The 21,090-nt window shown below is 45.5% G+C and overlaps 1 protein-coding gene across 1 annotated transcript; it reads left to right on the top strand.

The window, feature by feature from the left end:
- Positions 1 to 8,041: 8,041 nt before the first annotated feature.
- Positions 8,042 to 8,980, top strand: LOC103306899 (olfactory receptor 52N4-like). The gene has a single exon (XM_008176398.2). The coding sequence runs from the start codon at positions 8,042 to 8,044 to the stop codon at positions 8,978 to 8,980; it is 939 nt and encodes a 312-aa protein (XP_008174620.2).
- Positions 8,981 to 21,090: the final 12,110 nt, after the last annotated feature.

The following is a 21,090-nucleotide window of genomic DNA, read 5'->3' as shown; positions in this document are numbered from 1 at the left end:
CGATGATTTGTACCACACTACAGGCAAATTGCCACCCCACTGACCGACTAACCAGGAAAAAGCAGCTAAATGCAGTTCAGTCGACTGAGAAATGTTAGGAAGCCTTTAACCAGCTTAAGGCGGCCCTTACGTCTGACCCTGTACTAAGAGCCCCTGACTTCAACCAACCTTTCGTCATAACCACAGATGCATTCGAGCATGGCGTAGGAGCAGTTTTAATGCAGGAACCCATAAAAACAAATAGTATAAAGCCACCAGGCCCTGTGTAGTTTTTTTCCCCAAAGGAAAGCATTGCGAAAAAGGGCAAATGTACACCCTTTAGTAACTAAATATATAAATGCTATTGCTAAACCCAAGTATGAGTGTAAAATGATGGCAGTAACTATTGTAATTATAGAATAAAATTTCCCTCCACACAAGTTTATTTTTTTAAGTATTACCTTGTCTTAAGAAGGTCAAACTCCAGCCCAACAGAGGAAAAATGCAATTTAAGAAATATCTGTGCCCACTGACATAACTTCTTTATAATCTTTTCTAGGACTGTCGGAACACCATCAAAACTTCAAGCCTGCCTTTGCTTCCATTGCAGGTCCACTTTATAAACTTCTAAAGAAAGGGATGGCTTGGGCCAGCACGGACCAGCATGTGAATGCATTTGCATAATGCAAGCACCTGTGCTGATTGCTCCAGATCCCAGCAATCCTCATCACTTAGAACAGGGGTTCTCAATGTTTTTCTTTCAGAGCCGCCCCCCAGCTACATGCTATAAAAACTCCACTGCCCACCTGTGCCACAACAACTAGATTTCTACAGGACCGGCATTAGGTGGTAGCAAGCAGTCCAATTTCCTGGGGCCCCATGCCACAGGGGCCTCCAGGAAGCTAAGTTGCTCAGGCTTCAGCTTCTGTCCCTGGTGGAAGGGCTCATGGCCCAAGGGCTCCACCCCCATGTGATGGACTTCATATTTCTGCCCTGGTTCCCAGCGAGCTTAACACTGGCCATGCTTGGAGGACCCCATTAAACCTGCACATGGCCCCTGAGGAGGCCCCCAACCCCTGGTTGAGAACCACTGACTAAGAAGGTCTTTAAGTGCAATTGCACTTGTTACAATAACTTCTAAAGAGAGGCATGAAAAAATACAGACCAATAGCCAATGCTCTAAAAAAAATGAGCCTAGTGGAACTTAAATATTCCATGTGTTTATTGGTCAGCAGCTGAACAACCAAGCATTTTGCATTTTAATTCGTTTAAACCCAATAGCTCTATATTCCTATACACACCCCTCTCTAGTTCTTGCTTTCTAGTCGAAGGAAGGATGAGCAGGTGTTCAATGCTCAACTAACACATTGGACTTTGTTAGTGCATGATAAAGATATAACAATGACCCCAATATGGACCCTAACGCCGTTGCTGGACACCCTATTGTATTCTGGGAACACCCATGTGTGCCCAGATATTGATGAAGGAAAACCCTTAACCCAGTTTTCACATTAATACCTCCCAAAATAAAAATCTTAGAAGCATACTGCTCTTTCATAAATGAATCTAGCCACTGTTACCAGAAGAAACTAATATCGTCTTGTTCTTGATCCATTCTCCAAATGGGTGGAAGAGGAACACATTTTACTGGGCAAGTATTCCAAAAATGTTTACAGTTGTTGGAATTGCAACAAAATTGCACATTTCCTATAGACCTCAATCATCAGAAAAACTAGAGAAAAAAATTGCAAATGAATGCGGCAGAAACTGGTAGATCCCAATGGATTCAAGTGAAATACTCTAATTCCACTCATTTTAATAACACTCAGGACAACTCCCACTGTCTCCACAGATCATACACTCTTTGAGGTGATGATTGGGTGAACCATGTGAATGCCAGAGCATCTTTTGTGGCATACCAGTGGCACACAGCGAGACTAAGTCAAACTGAACACGTATCTGCGAGCATTTCAGAAATATTTGAATCAGGTTCTCTTGCAGGTAACTATAAAATTGGGAAAATCCAAACAGAAAGCAAAAGTTTATTTTGATAAAAGCCAAAGAGAGAATGCTTGAGAAATTGAAAATCAGGTGATGATATTTTGTATAGGAATACAATTTATGTAACCAATAAACTGGGCCACATTATATTATGAATAGATTCGGTTCCTCTATATACAGAATCAGAAACAGAAAGAAAGATAGATAAATTCTGTCATGTTAATAGAACTAAAGTTGTACCGGAAAAGAAATATTTCTTTACAGGTAGAGGAACCAAAGACGTTGACCACAAAAGGGGAAGTAAAAGATCAGAGAAAGCCACACCAGTAGCAGGATACTGCTAAAAGCCTTTGTTGACAGTATCGCGGGAGAAGAAAGACTTTCCCAGGCCCTTTGGCCTGCATTAATTCAGGATCACATCATTTGGCCTCCACACGATGGCAGTGACTTTTCGGAGGTTAAATGACTGCATATTACAACTGCATCGGTGGTATGCATCGGTACGCTGGTCCCGTCTCTTATGGTAGCATTCCCACACAGAGTGCAGATGGCATTAAACACAAAAAAGAAAGCCATCATCAATTGCTAGATTGAACAGTCTGCAAGACTCAGTTTGCCCTGACAATATGAGCCCCTGGTATCAGCGAATCATTTCTTCACTCCCAGGGGAGGCTCTCAAGTCAAAGTTCTCCAGGGTCCATTTTCTGCTCTTCCAGCTGCTCAAGGAGCCAAGGGAATTGTCTGGTATTCTTGGCCAATCAGAGAGTCCTCAGGGACTGTACAGGGGAATAAAAAAGGTAACTGTCCAGCATGCTGAGTGCCAGACATATGAGATTCAAATAGTGATTCTCAGGGCTCTGCCTTTCTGTCGCAGTAAGAAGATTTCCTCTCTCTGCTGACCAGGATTTTGGTGAGTTGTCCTTCTATCTATCTCAGTGGCTTCCTTTTCTGTGAGGGCTGTGTGGTTTTTCCTCTGGTTCGTTCAAGTTTTCCAATTCAGGAACTTCCATTGCAGTTGGCCTCTGACCACGTAAGGTGCCCCTTAACATTCCGTGTGCCCCATTTCCGCCCACACTAGGGGAGGTAAAACTGTGCAGATAAACTTTTGAACTCTGGGGCGGCACAGACCAGGGACAGAGACTTTGGGGTCGTTGGACTTTCGGGTGATTGGATTTAAGACCCTGAGGGGAAAAGGTCACTGCCAAACTTACTTGGAGGTGGGTCTTTTGCTGGTGGTTGTTTTATGAATCCTGTTTGTGGTGTTTCCCCAACATAATGCTGCATTGTTTCCCTCCTTTATTAAAAGGCTTTTGCTACACTCAGACTCCGTGCTTCCGAGAGGGGAAGTATTGCCTCCTAGAGGTGCCCGGGGGGTGGTATGTAATTGTGCCAGGTCACTGGGTGGGGGCTCGAGCCGGTTTTGTATTGTGTTATTGAAACGGAACCCCTAGATACCGAAACCGGCCCTTGTTGCTCCCAACTCAGAGGGGCAGAAGGGTTACAGTAATGTACACAGACACATGGGCAGCGGAGGTGGGTTCTAGAGGCTGGGAGTGGAGCCTAAATGGACAGGCAGGCAGAGCTGGGTGTTGTGGGACAGGCAGGTGGTATACAGGGACAGGCGAGCAGCACTGGGTGTTATGGGGGCATGGAGTGGCATGTACAGAGACAGGTGGGCAGCTCTGTTGAAATTAAATTTTTCTTTGTGACTGTTGGTCCAAGGCCAACACTGCGACATTTCCTGGCCACAAGTGTGCTTGCCCTGCCAAGCCACAGAACTGCAGTTTGGGTGTCACAAACTTTACTCAGTTTTGTTTCCAACTGTTGTTATTCTTGTTGTTGAATGTTATTTACATAACTTCAGGCATTTCACTAGTGGAAAGAACCATTGACCTTTGCTCCTCAGTTGCTTCAATCTCCTATCATACTCTGAACCCTGTCCATACTCTATTTCCACATCCCAGGCTGCCCAAATTCGAACAACACACTGGTCGCCGGTGTCTTCTCCATGCTCCCTAGGCACCCCTCGCTAACACAACCTCTGAGCTGCCCCACGCTACCCACAGCCCTTCCTTTGTGGGGGTTGAGGTGCCTCCCATCATACCTGCTACCTTGGCTGGGGGGTAATCATTGACTGTCTCACTGGTGAGAAATCTTATTAGTGGCAAAAGCCAAGGCAGGCACCAGTGGGCTTCTCTTTTTACACCCATACACACCATGGTGCTTCAAGGATTGCTACACAGGAACAACTCGCAAGCTGAGAAGTTTGCACATTATATAATGAGAGGGGGCAACCCTGGGACAGGTTAGGGTCTCAATAAATACAGACACCAAGCGCAGGAGCTACTGGCTGCTGACTGCAACAGTGAGCCACCACCACACAGACATTAAACTCAGGGTGCTCTGGGACCTTTGCTAGCCAGCTCTCAGTCATTCATGGCACGTGTTGTTATACATTCATCCCTCAGTGCGAAGACTATATGGGCTCAAGTCATTATTTTTCTCACCTTAAACATTCATCTATGCAGTGCGTCATGGGATCCCTCAGCCTCGTGAATTAACATGTAGTGTAGCATTTCCAAGGCACCACAGTCACATGAGAATTTCGCCCCACCGGGCTAAATTCAGCAGGGTCATGAATAGAAAAAATGCCTTCAGTAATTTCAGGCACGATCGTAGAATCAAAATGCCTCTAGCTGACTCCTGGGGACATGTTCATAGATTCAAAGGCTGGAAGGGATTATTGTGATCATCTAGTCTGTATAACACAGAATTGAGAATTTTCCCAACACTATTTCTAGAGCAGATCTTTTAGAGAAACATCCAACCTTTATTTAAACATTCTCAGTGATGAAGAATGCGTGAAGACCCTTGGTAAATTGTTCAAATGGTTAATTACTCTCACCATTTAAAATATGTACCCCTTATCTCCAGTCAGAATTTCTTTAAGATCAACTTCCAGCCAGTGGATCATGTTATGCTGAAAAGCCTAATATTACATATTGGTTCCCTGTGTAGGTACTTACAGACTGTTAAGAAGTTAATGCCTAGACATCATTGATAAAATAAATAGATTTAAATCTTTGAGTCTATCATAAGGCAGGAGTTCTAATCATTTAATAATACTTGTGACTCTTCTCTTAACACTCTTCAATGAATCTACATCTGTCTTTGATGGTGGACATCAGAACTGGACACAGGATTCCAGCAGCAGTCACACCGATGTGAAACACAGAAATAAAATAACTGCTCTACTTCTCCTTAAGATTTCCCTGGTTATTATCCAAGGACCACATTGGTTCTTTTGGCTGCAGAGTCACACTGGGAGCTCATGTTAACTAATTACCCCTTAATGACCCCTAATCTTGTTCTTAGTCGTTGTGCTTCCCACAAGAGTCCCCCATCATGTTAGCATCACCTACATTAATAGAATCATAGAATCATAGAATATCAGGGTAGGAAGGGACCAATTCCCAACTAAATCATCCCAGCCAGGGCTTTGTCAAGCCAGGCCTTAAAAACCTCCAAGGAAGGGGACTCCACCACCTCCCTAGGTAACGAATTCCAATGCTTAACCACCCTCCTAGTGAAATAGTGTTTCCTAATATCCAACCTGGACCTCCCCAACTGCAACTTGAGACCATTGCTCCTTGTTCTGTCATCTGCCACCACTGAGAACAGCCGAGCTCCATCCTCTTTGGAACCCCCCTTCAAGTAGTTGAAGGCTGCTATCAAATCCCCCCTCATTCTTCTCTTCTGGAGACTAAACAATCCCAGTTCCCTCAGCCTCTCCTCATAAGTCATGTGCTCCACACCCCTAATCATTTTTGTTGCCCTCCACTGGACTCTTTCCAATTTTTCCACATCCTTCTTGTAGTGTGGGGCCCAAAACTGGACACAGTATTCCAGATGAGGCCTCACCAATGTCGAATAAAGGGGAACGATCACGTTCCTCGATCTGCTGGCAATGCCCCTACTTATACAGCCCAAAATGCCGTTAGCCTTCTTGGCAACAAGAGCACACTGTTGACTCATATCCAGCTTCTCGTCCACTGTGACCCCTAGGTCCTTTTCTGCATTCTTTGTTCCTAGATGTAGATATCTACATAGTTATATTGGAACACATATTGTTTCTTTCAAACAAGTTTACCAACCAATACAGATTGCTCTGAATCAGTGACCCATCCTCTTCATTATTTAAAATTCCTGAATTGTTGTGTCATCTTCAAACTTCATTGATTTTCAGGCATGAGGAGGATAAGTGGCTGAGTTGCTGACACAAGTCTTTGTTACACTTGTCAGTTACCTCCACTAACTTATGGGTGCCGGCAAGAAATTGTCTCACTAAAAGAAACAAGGGAGGAAACAGAGGTGCAGGCATGTAGTCGTAAATACCAAGAACCTTGTGCATTTTGTGGCCATTCTGTTGAGCATAAAGCCATAGCCCAGCACAAAATCATAGCCCAGAACCCAGGGAACTACAGACCAGTCAGCTTCACTTCAGTCCCTAGCAAAATAATGGAGCAGGTACTCATTTTGAAGCACTTGAAGGAGAGGAAGGTGATTGGGAACAATCAACATGGATTCACCAAGGGCAAGTCATGCCTGACCTACCTGATTGCCTTCTATGATGAGATAGCTGGTTCTGTGGATATAGGGAAAGCGTTGGATGTGATATAACTTGACTTTAGCAAAGCTTCCCACAGTATACTTGCTAGCAAGTTAAAACAGTATGGATTGGATGATCTAGGTTGGATATTAGGAAACACTATTTCATTAGGAGGGTGGTGAAGCACTGGAATGGGTTACCTAGGGAGGTGGTGGAGTTTCCATCCTTAGAGATTTTTAATTCCTGGCTTGACCAAGCTTTGCCTGGGATGATTTAGTTGGTGTTGGTCCTACTTTGAGCAGGGGATTTGACTAGAGGAACCCCTGAGGTCTCTTCCAACCCTAATAGTCTATGTTTCTATGATAATGTCTGTTTCCATGGGAAAATCTTGGCTCCTTTCCGATAGAGGAACTGCATCGCGGATCAGACCTATGGTCTATCTAGTCCAGTGTCCTTTCTGTGACAGTGACAGCCACAGATGTTGTGGAAGAATGTATAAAAAACGAAGCAAGCGATGGATGCAGGAGGTGACTTGACCATCAGGAGGGTGTCACCCAAATGTCTAAAAGCTAGAGACTGGCTTGTGCCCTGAATCACATTGGCATATAGGCTTTCCAAAATATTTATTTAGCCGTAACTATTGTAACTGGATATCTCGCTGTCCATCTGAAAGTCCAAACCCTTCCTGATTCTTGCTTAGCTAATGGCCTCAACTACCTCTTGTGGCAACGAGTTCCTCAGCCTAATTAGGGATTGAATGAAGAAAGCATTCGTTTTTATCTGTTTTGAATTTGCCACATTTCAGTTTAATCCAATGTCCTCTTAAACATGTGTAATGAGACTGAAGATCACATTATCGATCTACTTTCTACCAATCAGTATTTTGTAGACTTTTCTCGTATCCCCTCTTCTTCATCTCCTTTCTAAGGTAATAATCCCAGTCTTTTCAACCTCTCTCCATATGAGTGTTTCCCTGGGCCCTTGATCATTCTTGTTCCCCTTGCCTGAAACCCTCTATTTCTGCAACATCCTTTGTGGGAAGGGTGCTCAGTACTACACAGAGGAGTCCAGAGGAGGGTGAAACATTGACTGACTGATCTCATGACACTGTATTTTCTGCATGATTCCCCATAACACTCCTTCTGGATCTCAATGGACATACACGAGGCAATTATTGCACTCAAAGTTCATCTGCCGACATGCTGCACATTCACGTGGCTTGGTTAGCTCCCTCTGGGTACTTCTCTGTACTTGAATATGACCTAAATAATCTGATGCCATCTGCAAATATTGTCACCTCACTGCTCAACCCCTCTTTTCTAGATTGGTAATAACTATAAAATATTTACCCTACTAATTGCTATATAAACCGTGTAACCCCTCTCACGGTGCTCCTCTCCCTTCACAGGTACTTTGAGCATTTCTAAGACCGATCGACGCATTCATGACTTCATGGCAACTTTAAACCTCACCCACTCTAACCCATCAACCTTCATCCTAATGGGCATCTCTGGCATGGAAGATGCCCACATCTGGATTTCCATCCCTTTTGCTACCTCATACATTATCAGCCTGTTGGGAAATTTCATGGTTCTGTGTGTTGTAGGCAAAGAGGAGACCCTGCACAAGCCAATGTACCTGCTGCTCTGCATGCTGGCACTCACAGACATCACCAAGTCTAGCACAGTCGTGCCAAAGGCACTGTGTATATTTTGGTTCAATTTGAAAGGAATTACTGTGCGTGGCTGCCTCACCCAGATTTTCTTCCTTCACTCAGTTTCTTTTGTGCAGTCTGCTGTTCTCATGACAATGGCCTTTGATCGCTATGTTGCCATATGTAATCCTCTGAGATACGCCACCATCCTCACCAATGCACGAATAGCTAAGCTAGGGCTTGTGGGTTTGGTAAGAGCTGTTCTCTTCATGCTGCCTCTGCCCCTGACGCTGAGCAGGCTGCCATTCTGTGACAACCACATTATCCCCCACACACACTGTGAGCACTTGCTTGTGGCAATGATATCGTGTGGGGACATCACATTCAACAGGACGTACACCTTGGTGATACCATTTGTACTCATGGGGTCAGATCTGATGCTCATTGCTCTGTCCTATGGTCTCATCATTAGGGCCGTCCTCAGAATCTCCTCCAAGGGAGCCCACCAGAAAGCCTTCAGCACCTGCACAGCCCACATCTGTGTGATGCTGATGTCTTATACTCCTGTCTTCTTCATTAGCCTGACACGCCGGTTCAGTGAGGGCATTGCTCCCCGTGCTCGCATCATCTTAGCCGACCTCTATCTCCTCATTCCTCCTATGCTCAACCCCATCATTTATGGGGTCAAAACCCAGGAGCTGCGTGAGAAATTGGGCAAATACACTTGCAGAAGGTGATCGCCGGAGGCCACTGAATTTCAACCTGTGTCAAGAGGGTGAAAGGATGCCTCCTCATTAATCCAGTGTGCTCTGTCGCAGTTTGGCTGAGCTCAGCAGTTTGTAAATTCACAGTCTGAGAAATGCCTCTCATCTAATGTCTTAGCACTCCATCACCAAGCACTGCACTCTCTGTTGCTAATTTCCCTCTCTCTGACCATCACCCGTCCTCTTTCATTGTCACCCATCAGCCCTCACCCCACACACCATGTCACTCAGTCTTTCTGTAGCTCCTAGACTACCAGAAGATACTGCAGATTTCTGATGCAAGGTGGCTTTCCCTTAGTCCCTGTGTGAACAGGATTCCTCATCAGTTTGATGAACAGAAGCTATACTTTCAGACAGCCAAACAGGAAAAAAAATAAACTACAATGCTGAATTTCTTTATCATATGTACAGTGATCCAGTGAGCAATTTTTTTTTTCACATCCAATCCTTCAGGAAACCCGTCGGATAAACCATGTAAAGACTAACAGTAACAAACTAATTCAACAATGTGGACATTGACTACCATCATTGAACGCAATTAAATATAAATACTATAAGAGTGTTTTTGTTGTTTTTGTGCTACATATGTTTTGGGCTATTTTGGGGCTATTTTAACACCATCAGTAGCCATAGTTTGTTTGAAACGTCTGCCAACCCTCAATTAGGAAAGAAGTACCAGTACTGGGGTTTTGAAGTTGAATTTTATTATCCTTTGATTGTTTTGTTGCTAATGCGGACAAATTTCTGCTGGGGCTCGTAGCTGTTTTTTTAAAATCAAATCTGTACTACATATCTAACAAAACCTTCCTTTTGTTATTTGATGTATAGACCAAACTGTGAATAAAAAAATATTGTTTTAAGAAATTGATTGGGCGACTTTTATGTTAGTTTTTCAGTGACTTTGGGCTATAATGCAGTGGAAATGTGGCAACCCCAGCCCGACCCAGAGGGGCCAGAGAAGAAGCCCAGAATGCAGAGCTGGGCTGAAGGCAGAGCAGCAGTGATGAAGCAGAGCTGGGGAGTTGCAGTTGGAGTCAGGGCCACCTCGGGGCACCAGCTTGTCAAGCAGGTGCTTGGGGCGGCCGCTCTGGAGAGGAGTGGCACGTCCAGGTATTCGGCGGCAATTCAGCGGACGGTCCCTCACTGAGCCTGGGAGCGAAGGACCTCCCGCCGAATTGCCACCGCAGATGGCGATCGCGGCTTTTTGTTTGTTTGTTTGTTTGTTTTGGCTGCTTGGGGCGGCCAAAACCCTGGAGCCGGCCCTGGCTGGAGCGGATCAGGAAATGGGGCAGCGGAAACTCTCTGCCCCAGTGGGGAGCCAGAGCTGAGCTACAGTGAGGAGCTGTGGGGCCAGAGCTAGGATAGTGGATGCCGGCTGTGCCACAAGTTATATGGCAGGGGAACGTGATGAGCAGCTGGGGAGAGCAAGGTGGGGCCATGGGCAGAGTTCCCAGTGCAGGGAGACATTACCATACGGGAGGCCCTTGAAGGCTGGACGCAGAGGGCAGGATGTGAAAACAACGGGAGGACAGATGTTGGGGAGAAGTGTTTTGCTACCAAGAGCCTGACGGTGTGTGGCCCCCACCAGACCAGATTTCTCACCCCATGTATCAGCGCAGTGCAGCCAGGGCCTAGGAGGGAGGCCTGGGACGTGTAAGGAGCAGACTGTGAACTTTTCTTACATCCCAGAGACAGACGTTGGTGGTGTCCCCATGCCACAGAGCGGGGCTCCTTCTTTGCCTTAATCTTTTCCATTTTTTCTTCACTTTTCTTATCCTCTTGCTGTTTAACAAATTGTATGTGGTTTGAACGTCATGCAGTGATCAGTGGGTTAGGGGAGTGGCTGGTGCGAAGACAGCCCCCAGACTGAGGCACGTGGCACCTGTCTGAAGTGATCACAATGACACTGGTGGTCCAACCAAGCACCGGCCTTTGACATGGGTGGTCCAGGTGATGTCCCAATGTGAGATCCTGTAGGGGGCATGGTTTGGTATCTCCCACATGACCTAAACTGCTGACCAAGAGCCAGCTCGGCTTGTGGAGGCTGGCAACCAGCCAGCCAGGCAAGAGACTTGCAGTGCTGGAAACAGTGGTACCAACCTTCAGCTTGACCAGGCAGGCACTCAGCCAGCTAAATCCTCCAGTGGGAGCCAGTGTTCAGGGGTCCCCACTCTCCCAGGACAGAGGGCCCCTGGTGTGAGAAGCCGTGCCTGGAATGGGGTTGGGCTGGAAGTGGCTCCCAATCTGATCTCTGGAATGGGTGGCTGAGGTGAGGTGGGGAGGGAAGAGGAGGGGTGAGTGTGCAAGCAGCTCTGTGTCCTGGCTGGGGGCTTGGTGCCTCCCTGCTCTCTAGGTGGTGAGGGGTGGGGTGGGCCTGCACTATCGTCCCCTAGGAGCCCCACTTGCCCAGGGAAAGGCTTGCTCTTTCCCCACACTCCCGGCAGGTAGGGGAGCACACACTTTGTTCTGCACAGTTGAGCACCACACTAACCACGGATGCTGCAGCCTGTTCCAGTCCCACCCTGCAGAGAGGTGACACATGGGGGGGTCATGCAGGGTCATATAACCCCCCCAGTTTTATTCCCCTCCTCCGTCCCGCTCAGCACTTGCTGGAGCCAGGGACCTAGAGTTAAACAAACAGCACATGCAGGAAATAGCTCGGAGATGCAGGGAGGGGCTGCTGCTTTAGCTCCGCAGGGAGAGGTAGGGGAGGAACAGCTGCTTTCCCATAGGGGAAATGCGGGGAAGGAGGAGGCTGCCTGGCGAGTGGGGGAATGATTTGAGCTGTTGCAGGGACCTTCAAATTGTTCCCTCCCACTGTCAGCAGATAAGGGTCCTCTCTGCTCCCTGGCTCGGAAGTTTCACTCGCTTGGTCCCAGGGGCTGCCTCCCCAAAGTCAGGCAGGCAGGTGCAGAGGAGATCAATGGATATGGGATCAGCTCCCCCATGTGCCTCCCTCCCCCATCTGAACAGGAGTGGGAATGGGGGTCACAGTGGGTAGGGGAGTAGAAAGCTGACTCCCTGCCCCTGCGCTGTGCTCTGTCCTAGGGATGTTCCCAACAATGGTAGATTAACTATTAAGTAGGTGCTGCCTGTCTGCTGTGACCTCCCTGAAACCCCTCTCCCTTTCTTTCAATCCCTGATCACCTATCGCCACCCTCAGGCTTTCTGCTTGTAACTGTTTCTGTTTCCACCAGTTGTATTTCACAGAACACTGAAACTCCTGGGGCAAGGCCTTGGCTAGGCTGTTGGGCAAAGCACTGCACAGAAACTTTACTGAAGCATGGTAAAGACTTTCATTGTGTGTCTCAAAATATAAAACTGTCGCAAGCAATATCAGAATTGGAGGCAGCAAATCACACAGAGTTGCCTTCTGAGTCTTAGATTCTTGCAGAACAATGTTTTTTTATTTTTTGTTGTTATTTATTAATTTAGTGTTTAATTTAATGTTTAGTTCCTTTGTCACTAAGCTATAATGTTATATTTATGACATAGTTTATTATTTGAATACAATTGAATTTCATTTAATTGAATTTTGTGTCATTTCTCCTTTTTTATGTTTTTTTGGTAAATAAAAAAAAACATTTGAGATTGCAGCTTTATCTCTGAAATGTTTTGGTAATACTATTACATATTTAACTGAAAGGGCACCAAAATACAAGTTCGCTCAAGACATCATTTTCCCTAAGACTGGGCCTAGTCACCCCACCAGGAATCCTGGGCTCTGCCTTGCCAGGGTTATTGGGACGGGAGAATGGAAGGGGAGTCCTTGAGGTCAGGAAGGCCTCCACGTAAAGGGAGCTGGAGTTGGAGTGAGGACTCAGATCCTTTCGTTAGCAAACTCTCCTGGGGTAATGATGCAGCCAGGAAAATTCCCCACAATAGAGAGACGATTCCCCCGCTTACATTATGGAAATGGGACAAATTAATTGGGTTGGACTTCAGTGACGCATAAAGAGACGTGTAACTTATGAAATCGTCATATAAGTGATGAAAGCTGAAATGTGTAACTTTTGAGAGAACGCTCTCTGTGTAAGAGGAGCGTAAGTTCACTGGATGAGTTGGCTTCTCACAGACTGGTATCGCATAAAATCTTTTCCTTGTGATTTTATTATGGGGTTAGAGCAGTAAACCTGACATTGATCATTTGGCCGCTTAAACCTATTTCATAACAAATGAAAGCTTGGTCAAGGAATTGCCTACACAACTGATCATCAATCAGTATAAATCACTCCTTCATCTCAGATTCAGTATTTAGACACAAGGAAGGCACCCACAGAAATAATTGTCCTGAGCAAAATTGCAGTTGAAGTTTATGAATCATAGAATATCAGGGTTGGAAGGGACCTCAGGAGGTCATCTAGTACAACCCCCTGCTGTTATGAACTCAACCGTCTTTGTGACAATGTCCTTTGATCGCTAGGTTGCCATATGTAATCCTCTGAGATACGCCACCATCCTCAGCAATGCACGAATGGCTAAGCTAGGGCTAGCGGGTTTGGTAAGAGCTGTTCTCTTCATGCTGCCCCTGCCCCTGACGCTGAACAGGCTGCCATACTGTGACAACCGCATTATCCCCTACATGCACTGTGAGCACATGCTTGTGGCAATGATATCGTGTGGGGATATCACATTCAACAGGACGTACACCTTGGTGATACCATTTGTACTCATGGGGTCAGATCTGATGCTCATTGCTCTGTCCTATGGTCTCATCATTAGGGCCGTCTTCAGAATCTCCTCCAAGGGAGCCCACCAGAAAGCCTTCATCACCTGCACAGCCCACATCTGTGTGATGCTGATGTCTTATATTCCCATCTTCTTCATTAGCCTGACACGCCGATTCAGTGAGGGCATCGCTCCCCATGCTCCCATCATCTTAGCCGACCTCTATCTCCTCATTCCTCCTATGCTCAACCCCATCATTTATGGGGTCAAAACCCAAGAGCTGTGTGATAAAGTGCGAAAATACACCTGCCAGAGGCCACTGACTTTCAACTGATGGGTAATATCAACAATTTATTTTTAAGCCTTTTTTGTATTTTTATCATTTTTAATTTTCACAGTTGTGGGAAATTATCGAGGGAGATCAGATAATTTTTAAATTACAGTAGCAGTTGAGATTCAAGGAGTTCAGGCTTTAATGCTGTTAAAACACAAATATGTGACATAGTGTGACAAGTATCTTGCAACTGAGTGGTTCTTTGGGTTTTTTGGTATTTCAGGCAACTTGGAAGGAAACAAAATGTCGCCAGAAGATGCCTAGTGTGCAGAACAGGAAACAAAAAGCTGAGGTAATGAGTGCAGTGAAGAAAGGTGCAGAGGCAATGAAGAAATACTTGAAATCTGTCAATGGCCACCTATGCCGTAGTCACAATGGATACATCAGAGGAGAAATGCAGAGGTGATCCTCAACTGAAAATTCATGAGTCATTGCAAGTGAATCAGAGAGACCCAAACAAAACAGAAATTCTTTATCTAAACCAGAATAATTCAGATTCTAGTAGTGGTAGAGATGACATCATTTGCATTATAGGCCTTGATGATGCTATTTCTGATCCTGCATTATGGCCCAATCTAATGCCCACAATTCAAGGTCTGCTAGTGACAGGCCACCAAAAGTAAAGGACACGGGTTTGCCTCTGGATAAGCAGAATCACCATTTGAATATGATGTTTTTATACAGAAAGCTTGAACATGGTGAAGTTCTTACGCGGCGCTGGCTGCTTTACTCGGATCCCACTGACAAGGTTTTCTGTTTCTGCTGCAAGCTCTTCTACTTCAATCCAAAGCCATCCCTAGCATTTGAATGGTCAAATGATTGGGAGCACATGTCTCAGATTCTCGTGTGTCATGAAAAGCCGCATAGTCATTTCAATCCCTTCCAAACATGGGTTGAAGCAGAGCAAAGGATAAAATAGGATAATTGCATCGATGTGGCGCTTCAACGTGTGATTAAACAAGAGACAAAACAGTGGGAGAACATTATAAAGAGGCTCATGACAACAACACTTTATCTTTCTAAAAGTAACATGGCTTTCTTATGCTCTTCTGACAGGCTCTTCATGGTGAACGACAGGAAATTCTTGGGTTTGGTAGAGTTTCTAGGAAAGTACGACAGAGTAATGAAGGGACATTTGCAATGCCTACTTTCCAGGGAGTTCTTGGATCACTACTGTGAAGAAGGAATCGAGAATGAGATAATTGAATTATTGGTGAAGAAAGTCCTGCAAGATATTATTAAAAGCTTAAGGAGTGCAAAGTACTACTCTGTGATATTGGGCTGCACTTCAGATGTGAGCCTTTCTGAAAAGATGTCTTTCACTGTTAGTTTCCTTGACACTTCAGAGGGCAAAGTGACAATTCAAGAACACTTTACTGGGTATGCAGTGATACGCTGCTATGATCAATTGAAAATAGTTTTTGGCCCCATATCTTGTGGCAGCATTCCCAAACATAGAGCAGATGGCAGTACATTATGCACAGAAAAAAAAAGTCATCATGAATTGCTAGTCTGAACAGATTGTAAGACTCAGTTTGCCCTGACAATCTGATCCCCTGGTGTTAGGCTGAACAGTCTGCAAGACTAAATTTCCCCTGAGAATTTGAGCAAATCATTTGATTCCCATGGGAGGCTCTCAAGCTGTAGTTCTGCAGGGTCTATTTTCTGCTCTTCCTGCTGCTCACAAAGCCAAGGGAATTGTCCGGGAGTCCTGACCAACCTGAGAGTCCACAGGGACTGTTCAGGGGAATCATAAACGTTGCTGTCCGGCATGCTGAGTGTCAGACATCTGAGGTTCATATGCTGATTCTCTGGGCTCTGAATCCTGTCGCAGCAAGGAGATTTCCTCTCTGGGCTGAGCGGGATTGTGGTGAGTTGCCTCTTTCTGCATTAAAGTTAGTGGTAAGGGCTCAGGAAGGGTTCCAGGATTCAAGTCAAGATCCATGTGGGCAGGAATTCACCAGGACAGAGACTTGAACTGTTTAATATTGTCAGTAACACTGAGGGATTTACCTGATAAAATTGGAACTACAAATGTATTGGAAATAATTTAGACAAAAAAAATGTTTTTAAGATCAGTTCTTTGTCTCTTACTGTGTCCTTCTATCTCTCTCAGTAGCTTCCTTTTGGGGCGGGGGCTGTGTGATTTTTCCTCTGGTTCGCTCAATTTTTCCAATTCAGCAACTTCATTGCCCTTTTACAAAGTTCAGCCAAAGCCTCTCCTGCTGGTGTCTGTGTTACCAGAGGGTTCACAACAAGAATGGGACACACAATGGCCAGATTTTCCTCTCACGTTCTGCTTCAGTGGGTCAGTCCAGATTGATACTGGTCTCCCTGAGAGCAAAATCAGGGCCCCTGTGTTTTGAAATCCCCATCTTTCATGCCCAGTCTCAGAACAACACACAAACGGGGGTTTCCTTCAGACTCTTTCACACCCTAACAGAATAGCGCTCTCTGTAGCAGGACCCGAAGCCCTGATTTTCACAGCTCGGAGCCAAGAGTTAAACACTAAAGGTGAATTCAATCTTTGTCCCACTGAGATCAATGGCAAAACTCGGAACATGACCAGGAGTTCACCTTAAACCCACATGTGGGGACTTAAATAAATGGCGTGATTCACACTGGCCATGAGTCTCTAGTGAGGACAGGTGAGCTAATTTGGACCAAAAAGAACTGACCGTATGTGACTCTCTGTACCTTGGGGGGACACCCTACACCCCCATGTTCATCATGGTCAGAGGGGAACGTCACACCGTAGAGTTGCTGAAATCTGAAACTCACAGGCTTATAGCTTTAAAACAGTTAGGATAACATTTTTTTTAGGGAGGGATTCTGGATTCTGATTCTGGAAAGGACGAGAACTACCAAAAGGCAGAAAAAATAAAAGGAGGACCAGGAATGCACAGTGTGTGTGTGTGCGGGGGGGACATGCAGTTTCCAGATCACAGTGGCATAGAGTTCTGAAACTGGGCAAAATGGGGAATAGACACTCTGCCTAATGCACAGACTGAAGAGGTGTAACAAGGCCTCCTGGAGTGGGGGGGTGGATCATACTGTAGCAGACTGTCTCTGACACCTTCCCCCCACCCGGACCATCCCTTCTCTGGTGAGCAAACCCACCACAACCTCGTGGCAATGTCAGCAATCGCCAACACAGAAAAGCAGCCTCAGGAAGGGGTGTCTGGGTTTCTAATGGGCTGCAATATGTTAAAGCTTTGTGTCATTTTGAGGAAGAGTTACTCATGGAAACAGACATTATCATGCTGGGTTATGATTTTGTGCTCCATTTTGAGGAAGAGTTACTCCTTCCCTGCACAAGCTGAGCTGTTGCTGCCGGAGTTCCCTTCCTCCCCACAAAGCCTGTTCAGTCTGATCTCCCCCTTTTCCCCAGTGCAGGGAGACACTGAGTTTAGCCTAGTCTGAGGAGATATTTCTGTGAGCTGTCGCTGTGGAGTCTGGCGCATGGTTTTGCTCCTGGGTGAGGGGTATAACTGTGTGGCAGGGTTAGAAGTTCTGGGGGTGGGGGATCTACATGGACAAGTGGCCAGCACTGGGGGCTGTGGGGCAGGGAGTGGCATGGACATGGTCAGGCAGGCAGTGCTGCTGAAATTAAATTTTTCTTTGTGATTATTGGTCCAAGGCCAGCGCTGGGATCTTTCCTGGCCCCGAGTGTGTTTGGGCTGGTCTCATGGTCCCTTTGCCCTGGCAAGGCACAGAGCTGCAGCCTGGGTGTCACAACCGTTACTCAGGTTAGTTTCCAATTGTTTTGTTGTTGTTGTTGTTCTCATGTAACTTCAGGCATTTCACCAGTGGAAAGAACCATTGATCTTTGTGTGACCCTGCACCCGTATTCTTCACAATAATATTATTATGCTATGATTATAGCACAATTATGATACATTTTATGCAAGATGGATCATGTAAGATGTCATTGGAAAAGTTATGATTTTCTGAACATGATTATCCCATTTCTACACCTGGCCTCCCATGGACCAGTAGGGGAGCAGCCCGTCACTGAAGCAAGGTGGGCAGAGCCAGGCCATGCTCACCCCTCCTGCCAGAAGTCAATGGGTGGGACAGGAAGTATAAAAGGTGGGGCTGGAAGCTCCCGAGCTGGGACACTGAGGAGCTGAGGACTCGCCAGAGCCACCGGAGCCGTACACTGACCCGACTACAGAGGAGTTGTCAGGGCTACCACAGGCCTTATACCCTGATGACCTGGACAATCCCCTACAGCACCAGGCACACCCTGGGGGGGGGGAGGGGAGTTACGAAGTGGGGCAGGGGCAGCTGACCCTAGTCTGGCTGCAGCATCGCCTGAGTTTATGTCAGTGTGTTGCAGTCAGGATCCCTGCTGACCCAGTGGCAAATCCCCACTGCCAGTCTTAGGGCCCTGGGCACAGTGGAGTGGGTAGGCCTGTGCCACCACTGCCACTGGGGTGGCTGTCTCCCCCTCTCTAAGACAAGGAGCCAGTGTTTGTCAGCCAACCACCAGAGCTAGGATGCCTGAACCCCTTGCTCCTCGGTCCTGACCAGAGGCCCGAGCCATAGGTCTTTGTTGCCCTGCCCTGATTAAGGGCCGGCGTTCCCTGTGTTTGCTGCTCAGCCCTGGACACAGGCCCAAGCTGTAGACTCATTGCCCCATCCTGTCTGAGGGCCTGGGTTAACTAACTGCCTTTGCAGCTCAGCCCTGACCTCAGGCCCGACCCCTTGACTCCTGTGGCCTCGCCCTGCCTGAAGGCCTGAGCTAGAGACTCTTGCTGTGCTGCTAATTCTCCACAAAGGGTGATGCCCAGAGACATAGTGAGGCGGATTGGCCTTCCACGAACTCGGAGGGGGAGGAATCCCACCGCTGGACCACTCCAACTATGTATCTGTAGTTACACCTGGGTAACACCCAATAGGCAAGATGCTGTCAGTCCAGATAGCTGGTTGTGAAGGGCCTATTCAAGGCAATGAGCCAAACAGCGAGGAATCCAGCAGCATCTGAGGAAGCAGGTTTTTTACTAACAAGCTTATGCCCAAATAAATCTGTAAGTCTTTAAGGTGCCACTAGCCTCCTTGCTGCTTTTGCTAATTCATAGTCAATCTAACTGGTGTGTTAAGCTTTTGTTATTTGCTAGGTAATCTACTTTGACCTGTTTGCTATCTCTTATAATTACTTAAAAACGGGGCTGTCAAGTGATTAAAAAAATAGTAATTAATTGCACGATTTAAAAAAAATTATTGAGATTAATTGCACTGTTAAATAATAATAGAATGCCATTTATTTAAATATTTTGGATGTTTTCTAGATTTTAAAATATATTGATTTCAATTACAACACAGAATATGAAGTGTACAGTGCTTACTTTGTATTTATTTTTTATTACACTTATTTGCACTGTAAAAAAAACAAAGAAATAGTATTTTTCAATTCACCTAGTAGAGGTACTGTAGTGCAATCTCTTTATCATGAAATTGGAATTTACAAATGTAGAATTATGTACAAAAAACTGCCTTCAAAAAATAAAACAATGTAAAATTTTAGCACCTACAAGTCCATTCAGTCCTATTTCTTGTTCAGCCAATCGCTCAGACAAAGAAGTTTGCTTATATTTGCAGGACATACTGCTGCCCACTTCTTGTTTACAATGTTACCTGAAAGTGAGAACAGGTGTTCTCATGGCACTGTTGTAGCCGGCATTGCAAGATATTTAAGTGCCAGATGCGCTAAAGATTCATATTTCCCTTCATGCTTCTGCATCAGAGTGTTGATCTTTTCAGAGTTTTGAAACTATGCTCCACACTTCATCCCTCTCAATTTTGGAAGGCACTTCATATTCTTGAACCTTGGGCTGAGTGCTGTAGCTATCTTTAGAAATCTCACATTGGTGATTTCTTTATGTTTTCTCAAATCTGCAGTGAAAACATTCTTAAAATGAACAATATGTGATAGGTCATCACCCGAGACTGCTATAACATGTAATATGTGCCAGAATGCTGGTAAAACAGAGAAGGGGACATACAATTCTCCCCCAAAGAGTTCATCAGCATGGAAGATATCCTTTGAAATGGTGGCCGAAGCATGATGGGACATACGAATATTTAGCCTATCTGGCACGTAAATATCTTGCAATGCTGGCTACAAAAGTGCCATGCAAATGCCTGTTCTCACTTTCAGGTGACATTGTAAAGAAGAAGATGGCAGCATTCTCTCCTGTAAATGTAAGCAAACCTGTTTGTCTTAGCAATTGGCCGAACAAGAAGTAGGACTGAGTGGACTTGCAGGCTCTGAAGTTTTACATTGTTTTGTTTCTGAATGCAGTTATACTATTACTTTTGTTTATCATTTTTACAGTGCAAATATTTGTAATAAAACAATATACAGCTTGATTTCAATTACAACACCGAATACAATATATATGAATGTGTAGAAAAACATCCAAAATATTTAATACATTTCAATTGGTATTCTACTGTTTAGTAGTGTGATTAAAGCTGTGATTAATCACGATTAATTTTTTAATCATGATTACAGTTTGAGCTAATCACATGAGTTAACTGTGATTAATTGAAAGCCCTAGTTAAAAGTCATCTTTTTTAGTCAATATGTTTTCACCCAAATCCAGTATGTTTTCAACCAAATCCAGTATGCCTTTAACTGAAGTGTCTGGGGGGAAAATCTCAGGTTGGCAACCACAAGTGTGCATTGTCCTCCACTCATTGAAGGAGGGGAGAACCGGGTAACAAATTCATATTGGTTGTGGTTTTACCAGGGCAGAACAGTACAAAACTGGGGTCTTGCACTAGAGAGATGGTGGTTATTTTGGCTCTAGACTCTCTATTGTTGGTTCATGCAGTGGCTGGTCAGAGAGCCTGCATGTAAATGCAGCTGGGAGTGTCCGTTCCTGTGTGAATGATGGTGGAGGTGTAGGACCCGGAGCTGGTCTGCAGCATGTCACAGCAGCACATTGAGAGAGGGAGCCCAGGCTAGTGATTTTTAGGACTCAGTGGAACCCCAGGTTCAGGTATCGCTGAGGGGGGAACCCATCACAATTTGCTCCTCAGCTGCTTAAATGGACCAAAACACTCTGACCCC

This window comes from Chrysemys picta, chromosome 1, assembly GCF_011386835.1.
Source record: "Chrysemys picta bellii isolate R12L10 chromosome 1, ASM1138683v2, whole genome shotgun sequence".
Lineage (NCBI taxonomy): Eukaryota > Metazoa > Chordata > Testudines > Emydidae > Chrysemys > Chrysemys picta.
Note: the sequence above shows the minus strand (reverse complement) of the source record. Positions and strands in the feature narration are given on the sequence as shown.

Bases quoted from the DNA above. Each gene is read 5' to 3' on its own strand.
- LOC103306899 (XM_008176398.2), top strand. From the start codon at position 8,042: ATGGCAACTTTAAACCTCACCCACTCTAACCCATCAACCTTCATCCTA.